General features: G+C 34.3%; 1 protein-coding gene across 1 annotated transcript; it reads left to right on the top strand.

Annotated features, from left to right (window-relative positions):
• The first annotated feature begins 1,974 nt into the window (after positions 1-1,974).
• LOC120251726 (peptidyl-prolyl cis-trans isomerase, chloroplastic) lies at positions 1,975-6,677 on the top strand. Its single transcript, XM_039260362.1, has 7 exons — positions 1,975-2,264; positions 2,330-2,623; positions 3,303-3,502; positions 5,486-5,721; positions 5,820-5,962; positions 6,090-6,161; positions 6,261-6,677. Exons 1-7 carry the CDS (start codon positions 2,124-2,126, stop codon positions 6,486-6,488), a joined length of 1,314 nt encoding a protein of 437 aa, XP_039116296.1. The 5' UTR covers positions 1,975-2,123; the 3' UTR covers positions 6,489-6,677.
• Positions 6,678-8,198: the final 1,521 nt, after the last annotated feature.

Raw genomic sequence — 8,198 nt, 5'->3', positions numbered from 1 at the left:
GTTATCATCGGGTGTAACAAACTTTACTTTGACAGTGGAAACGTCAAGCTCCCATCTCTGGCAAATCTTGTCTATTATTGACTCCCAAGGAGTCAGTGATGTGAATTGGAGGACTCAACCCTCCCCCTTATACCTGGCAACTACGTAAAAAGTATCCATTGACAACCTACATGAAGAAAGCATGGTCAACAATTGCAAGGCCATGAAAAACTTCACAATAAGCCGAGAAACTCACAAGGGATTGTCTCATGAGCTAAGAAAATGGTTAGTACCTGAATGTAAGACAAAACCAAAGCAAGGGAGAAGAGAAGAGACAAATCTACCTTGCGTATATGGAGACAACAAACCAACACAATGGATGATAAAAGAAGAAGAAGAAGAAGAAATGCGGCTTGGGTTTAAAAAATGCATAGAAAGTATATAATTTCAATGACAATATGGCTGAAAGCTTCGCTTCCATACTTTTGCTCAAAAAGTGGCATGACATGGTGCCACTATTCTCCAAAAAGCAATGCAAAGTTAGAATTCTACATAAACTTAAGTAATGGAGTCACACCCAGGGACCAAACAATAACCAAAATAAAAAATAAAGGCTATTTGTCAAATTCAAAAGTCAGGAGTGTCCTGGAAGTTTTGAAACTTTCAGGGACTAAAAAATAATTTTCTTTATATTATAATTTTAAATCTGTGGAGTCCAAAAATAAACTTTTATTGTAAGTATGAGTCTACAAACTTACAAACCCTGAAAGAAATTATTACTTATAGGATAAACTAATTATTAAATTTTTTAAAAAATATTTTTTAAAAACTTCATTTTATTTTCTATATTATTTATGTACAATTTCCGTCATTCAATTTAAAAAAATCAGTTAACAATAAAAATCAAATTTTATTTAACATTATAAATATAATTATTATATATAAATAAAAAATTATTAAAATACCTAACTAAATAATTAATTAAATTAATTTTTTTTTAAAAAAACTAGTCATTATATTTTCAAAAAAAAAATGTAGTTAGTTCCGCTTATAAAAATTCCAATTAGTTCGGTTTTGGAAAACAAATTTTGAATTATTTCGGTTGGTTTATTTTATTTATTTATTATTTATAAAAATGACAAGTGAGACAAGTTGAGAGATACATCAATTATGGTAACTTAATATACACTAGGAATGGCAATAATCCCCAAACTAGATCTGACCTAACCCAACCAGAGTTTGACAGAGAAAACCTGGTTTGACCGGGTTTTCGGATCGGATTCGGGTAAAACCCGAATAATGTAAAGCGGGTACGAGTGCGGGTATGGGAATCCTGAGACCCGACCCGAAATTCAATTAACAAATATACCCAATTATATATATTCAATTTATTTTGTTAGGGTTTTTTAAATTCCAACTCTATGGTGTTGAATTTGTCTATTTTGTGTTGCTTTGAATATTTATTTTCAATTTCTATTCTATAGTGTTCATTCAAACAAAAAAACTATGATTTTTTATTACGTTTTTAATTTTTATTCGGCATTTTAATTTCATTTTAAATGTTTTTAAATAGGGTGAATGCGGGACGAGAATCTTGGTGGGTGCCCGATTACCCGTCGGGTTCGGATATGGGGTGCGAGTATAGCAAAACCCGCTCTCACCCCATCCGACTCATTGTTATTTTTAATGTGCGTAAGTAATGGCAGCTTGTCATATACGCTCAGAATAATATATTTTATACAGTAAAAGCCAAGGATTTTGATTTCTAAATTGCAAATTCGAACATTCTAGTGGACATCTCCAAACTATCATGTGATTTTTATATATATATATATATATATTAGCGGTATGATTTTTCATTTTTTTTAGGCTATTTTAATGAAAAAAAAATCTTTTAAATTAATTTTAATAAACCCAATAAAAAAGGGCCACGTGTAACCCTACAAAGGAGCTAGAAACTGAAGCTCCTCTCTCTCTCTCTCTCTCTCTCCCGCCTGGCTTATCCAATCCTTGAGGTTGAGGATCAACTTGGTCTCTTCCCAATTCTCACTGGTCCTCATCGATCCTCTCTCTCTCTCTCTCTCTCTCTCTCTCCCTTATCTCCCCCTCTTCTCCTCCTATTCCCTCTTGAAAACCTAGATCCAATGGCGACCTTGCTCTTCTGCTGCTCTTCCTCTCCTAAACCATATCTCTCATCGACCACCACCGGCTTCCGTAGCCGCCGAGCAACCCTCCCCACCTGCTGCTCCTCGACTAAGCCACCTCAGTTCAATCTTCAAGACAAGGTACTGATTAGTAAAAGAGAGGAAATGTGTTTCTTAGAATTGATTTTATGAGGTTTTTCTTGTAGAAATTGAGCAAATTTGGGTTGAAGGAGTGTGCTTTTTCGATTGCTTTGGCGATTGGATTGGTTACGAGTGCTGTGGAGCTGAATCTATCGGCTATTGCTTCGCCTTTTGGCGGTCCTGTGTTGCCGGACGTGTCCGTGCTGATATCCGGGCCTCCTATCAAGGATCCCAATGCATTGCTGAGATATGCGTTGCCGATTGATAACAAAGCTATAAGGGAGGTTCAGAAGCCTCTTGAGGATATCACTGATAGTCTCAAGGTTTCTGGGGTCAAGTCATTGGATTTGGTTGAGAGAGTAAGTAGATTCTCACGACCCCTTGAACTCTTTGATGTTTTTGGATTGGCTTTTGTGTATTCGTGCAAACCTCTTGGTTGCAATTTATCGTTGTTGAAATTAAAATTAATATGGTTTTGAATGACTTTCAGATAAATTATTAGTTTTTGGTCTTTGAGAGAGGTTTGGAAAGAAAATTTCTCATTTTTCACTTAGTGGATGTTAGATTATAATGTATAGAGGCATTGAGATATTTGGTTTGTTAGTCATGAACTGTTATTCAGCATACCTCTACTTTAATCTTTTCTTCTTTGAAGTCCAGTATTTTAGGGGTAATGTGGAAAAAAAAAAAATTTTTAAGGAGTATACTTGTAAGTTGAACTTAAAAGGTTTATAAATTCAACTGTTAGTTATTGCAAGGTATTTATGCAAATGCAAAATACCTTCTCTTAACCTCCACTTCCCATTACTTTTTTTTTGGGTTCTTTTTATTTGATTCTTTTCTTATTGACCAGCTAAAAGTTTGTTTATTTCACTTTTGAACATCATTATAAAATGTTCTGGTTACATCAAGTTGTACAATATTTAATTCGGCTTCAACCTTATGAACTATGTGAAGTTAGATGCGGTGTGTGTTTCTTGACTTTCATTGCAGTGGTTGGGCCATCTGTATAACACAATTACTTGTTTTAAATTGCAGAACTTGAGGCAGGCATCTCGTTCACTAGCCCAAGGTAAAACTATGATTTTGTCTGGTATAGCTGAATCAAAGAAAGAACATGGAAAGGAGTTGCTTGATAAACTTGAAAATGGTATGGATGAGCTCCAAAATATTGTAGAGGAAAGGAATAGAGATGCAGTGGCACCAAAGCAAAAGGAACTCTTGCAGTATGTTGGCAGGTGAGTAAGAAGTATATTGCTGTTTGTTTATTACCTTCTGACTCTTGTGGGACTTCACGGCGCTCTTGCTTTCTTAAAACATTGAAATGTGCTTGGAATATGCTTTATGCTTCTATTTTCTAAAATGGTAATGAAGGAGGTAGTCCTGAAAATATTCTGTAACAGATGGTCTTGAATAAAACAAGCTTTGATGCTCAGAGCATACAAATGCCAAAACCATATTAAGTAGCCTTTAAGAATTTATCAATCATAAGTTTGTAGTGCAAGTTTCTATAATTTATGTTTTTTTATTCGGAGAATCACCTAACATTTAGTATTGTTATTGATATCTGCACCAATTGATCGAATATTAGACTCTTTAACATAGAACATCAAGTTCTTGCGAATTCCTATTAGTGGGCCAATACTTCTTTCATCATGAAAACTTGTTTCAGCAAGGCCTCAGGAAGCGCATAAGCTTAAAACTGTCATTAAAGCATTTGTTCAAATTAAGCAAATGATTGTTACATAAAGCTAAAGGAAGTTTGTTCTGAATTTATGAATCTGTCTTCCACCATATGTCTTCATTGAGCTTATGCTCTTCAGAGTATAGAAGCATAAAGGATTATTTGCCCCTTAAACACTAGGTATGGTTATAAGATATTGTTTAATCTACTTCCGCAGGGATTATCTCAATTAAGATTTTTTCAAAGGCCATAGCATGATAAATGTGTGCATCCCTTTTTGAAAGATATAAAGAGAAAATGATTCCTTTGGAACCAGATAAGCAAATTCAAGTGCCTGATGTTTGTTAAAAACTCACTACCATAATGGCAACGGTTTGTGTGTATAATTTAATGTCTTAGACAATGTCATTAACCCTGTATTTATTTGCTCTTTTGTTGAACTAATCTCGTTTTCTGCAAATGAAAAATCAACCAATTGCTTTTAAGGTGATATCATGGGAAGTTCAAAAGTTGTCTTCTTTCCTATGCACCTATAGACCATGTTAAAGTACAAAAGTGTAGTGACTCTTACAGGAAGTAATGTAATATTTGGCATATGCATCTGTATGTCCTGCTAAAGTTGTTGACGAAATGGAGTAACCCTGTCTCTGGCTTCAGCACTGTGTTCTGAATTTCTGGTCTGTGAGATAGAAAGTATAAATCAACAAAATCTCATTGCTAAATAGTTCTTTTCTGGTATGTATCTTTATTCTCTATCAAAGATAGAAAGGAAACCCTTGTGAACAAAAATTAAGCCATACATTTTAGAAAATAATTTTTGGAGAAAAAGCATTTTCAGAGGTTAGCAAGCTGCTGTTATTTCCAATCTCCTTAATAGCTCATTCTTAGTACTATTAAAGCAGACATTTGATTGTTAATAACAACATAAGAATATTTTGGAGGGAGTATGTCCTAGATTTTCTCTAGTTTGGATCTAAGGAAGATTATCCCTATTGTATGGAGAGCCTTTGGTTTGTTCACCATTGCCAAATCTCCATGAACACCGTTGTATCTTCAGCGGCCACTATACCTTTTTATTCTTACCATATTCCAATATATAATCTCTTGTTGATCTTTCCTGCATGTCAAATGATCATCTCATTGCAGTCAGGCCAGATAAGAGTTTAGATAGTGTGAAGCAGTAGATTTAGATCTAATGGTTATTTATAGCAAACCTGTGATACCATTTATAACAGTAATCTTATTTCACCTGACTTTACTTGCATAGGGATTAGATTCAGAGCATTTAATCATTTGAGGACTAGGGGAATATCATGAGCTTTACATTTTTTTCCAATTGACAAGATTTGGTGTAATTAAAATCATTAGATTTTCTTGCAGAGTATTTAATAATGCATTGTCATGGTCAAAATTTATAACTTTAGTTCAGACTAGGATGCAAAACACTTACAAAAGCCTTCTTTAAAGGCACTATTCTCATATAGACCATTCTTATTGACTGCAGCTGAGATCTTCCTGGGACATTGGATTTCTGCAGTGTTGAAGAGGATATGGTGGATGGTTTTCCATACGAAATTCCTGAAGAATATAGCAATATGCCTATTTTGAAGGGGAGAGCAATAGTGGACATGAAGGTTAAGGTTAAGGACAACCCTAACGTACAGGACTGTGTATTTCGCATAGTTTTGGATGGGTACAATGCCCCAGTAACAGCTGGCAATTTTGTAGATCTAGTGGAAAGACACTTCTATGACGGCATGGAAATCCAAAGAGGTATTTTTATTTTTTAAGTTTCTTATAAACCCAATCTCTGCACAACTAACATTACTGCAAAAAAATAAAGGTCAGTATTTGACATGATTTTGGTGCAGCTGATGGCTTCGTAGTTCAAACCGGAGATCCTGATGGACCTGCAGATGGTTTCATTGATCCCAGTACAGAAAAAATAAGAACAATTCCACTGGAAATCATGGTCCTTGGAGCAAAGGCACCTGAATATGGTTCAACATTGGAAGTAAGTTTTGCTATATGTCTAATGTAAAATAATCGAAGCTAGAATTTGAAAGTTATCACAGTTTCAGAACCATAATTGCAATATTTCTGGTTCACATTTTGATTCATGTCATTTCCATTTCCATCAGGAGCTAGGTCTTTACAAATCTCAAACACGGCTTCCATTTAACGCATTCGGAACGATGGCAATGGCAAGAGATGTAAGAACCATAACCAAAATTAAATTAATTCAGCTCAAGAATTACAACAATAAGATATTTTAGTACTCATGTGAAATTTATGCGGCGAAATTGCAACAGGAATTTGCGAACAATTCTGCTTCTAGCCAAGTGTTTTGGCTTTTGAAGGAAAGTGAACTCACTCCGAGCAATGCTAACATATTGGATGGCCGATATGCCGTCTTCGGCTATGTGACAGAGAATGAGGATTATTTAGCAGATCTCAAGGTGGGAGATGTCATAGAATCAATTCAAGTTGTTTCTGGCCTTGATAACCTTGTTAATCCCACCTATAAGATTGCAGGTTAGGAAGATTGATTGATTTATCATCATCTGTTTGTAATTGAAAGTGTCCATGTCCATTTTGGACTAGGACTTTCTTCAACCTCTGCTGGTCATTCATTGAGCTTCAGAGTTACCAAATATGAGAAAACAGAGGGTCTGTTTCTTTATTATTTTTTTTTATTTATTTATTTCAAACGACATTTCCTTTGTTGATATTATTTTTGTTGTTTTCGTTTTTTAGTATGAGAAGTTAATTGAATGAATCTGTGTCTCTTGTCTGAATTAACTTGTTCAAGTGTATGTGCCCTTTTTTGACATACTTTTTAACCAAATGGCAACCGGGTGTTTGTGTGGAAATTATTCACGTAACTCTTTCCCTTATATTTAATTATTCAAATACTTCCTATAATAATTAATTTTGCAATTTTATTAATATTAAAAATCATAGCTTTAAAGTTAAATACTTAATTTTGTTTATATATATATATATATATATGAGTGGGGGTGTGGCTTGGGGGACATACAAGAAAGTTGGATTAAAAAAAAAAGAAAAAATCAGTTTTCACTAAGCTTAAATTTTTGTGAAGAAGGTTGATGTTGCATTAGGAAAGGCCCAAGTGACATAATAAGGTCCACGAAGGCAAATGATGTGTACTGTAGGTGTTCATGCATATATTCATGTGATCACGTCGCCAAATTCTCATCAAAATACCCCAATTACCCTGTTGTTGCAAACAAACCAAATTTTTATATTTGTTTTGATACAAAGTGAAATTTAATATTCAAAACAAATCAAAATATAACATTTTTTCATAAGAAAGAATCTATAGAACTCTTTCTAGATTGCATATAATTATTATTAAACTTTTCGAAAAAGCCTACTATCTTTCTGATAATTTAATTTTATAAAATAATAATTATTTTTTAATTAAAATTTTACCTCTTATCTTTCTCTACTTTTCCTTGGTTTCCTCACAAGCGCTAATACTAGTTTTGGGATGTATGCATAAGCACATGTAAAGACCAGGCAAGCTTGCCTCGATATCAGAGAATTATGAGTTCACCTAAAGAATGGGTTGATGAGCCTCATTAAACACGTCTGGGAGTTGAGTGGGCTTCAAGTAGTTAAGGTGAGCTTGCTAGCCAATAGAATTTGCCTAATACTACAAACGCACCTAAGTAACATAGGAGGATTAAAAAAAAAGATATATATATATATATGGCCAAACATCATCTGCGGGCGTTCGTAGAACGTCCGTAGATGATGTACAGTAACTTTAATAGGGTTGGACGACTGTGATTGATTCAGTTATTGTGATGAGATTGATTGGATGGTTCAGATTAAAACACTGTGCATCCCACTTTTACTGTGCTTATAAATAGTGCGTAGTGTTACTGTTCATAGAACGGTGTGTAGCCATTGGATTGAAATCCAACGGCCCATATCAACGTTCACAGATTACAAATCTGTGAACGTGGGCAGATGATGCATCCTCATATATATATATATATATATGTATATTAAGAGTAAAATAGTAAACTCAGAATTAATGATGTGGAGGGTATTTTGCTTCGATAGTAGGGATTTTGTTGCCGATCTTCAGTTCAAACCCTTGTAATTCCTACAATTTAATTCAAGAGAAACCATAATTTGTTGCTAATCTGCAGTTTAGCCCAGCATTTCCTGCAATTCAGTTCAAGTAAGCAAAGCACTCCAACCAAACCATAGTTTGA

Source organism: Dioscorea cayenensis, chromosome 20 (assembly GCF_009730915.1).
Source record: "Dioscorea cayenensis subsp. rotundata cultivar TDr96_F1 chromosome 20, TDr96_F1_v2_PseudoChromosome.rev07_lg8_w22 25.fasta, whole genome shotgun sequence".
NCBI classification, from domain to species: domain Eukaryota; kingdom Viridiplantae; phylum Streptophyta; class Magnoliopsida; order Dioscoreales; family Dioscoreaceae; genus Dioscorea; species Dioscorea cayenensis.
This window is presented reverse-complemented; position numbering and strand designations above follow the sequence as displayed.

Bases quoted from the DNA above. Each gene is read 5' to 3' on its own strand.
- LOC120251726 (XM_039260362.1), top strand. From the start codon at position 2,124: ATGGCGACCTTGCTCTTCTGCTGCTCTTCCTCTCCTAAACCATATCTC. The intron at 3,503-5,485 runs GTGAGTAAGAAG...GGATTTCTGCAG, and splicing joins CTCTTGCAGTATGTTGGCAG to TGTTGAAGAGGATATGGTGG. The intron at 5,963-6,089 runs GTAAGTTTTGCT...CATTTCCATCAG, and splicing joins AATATGGTTCAACATTGGAA to GAGCTAGGTCTTTACAAATC.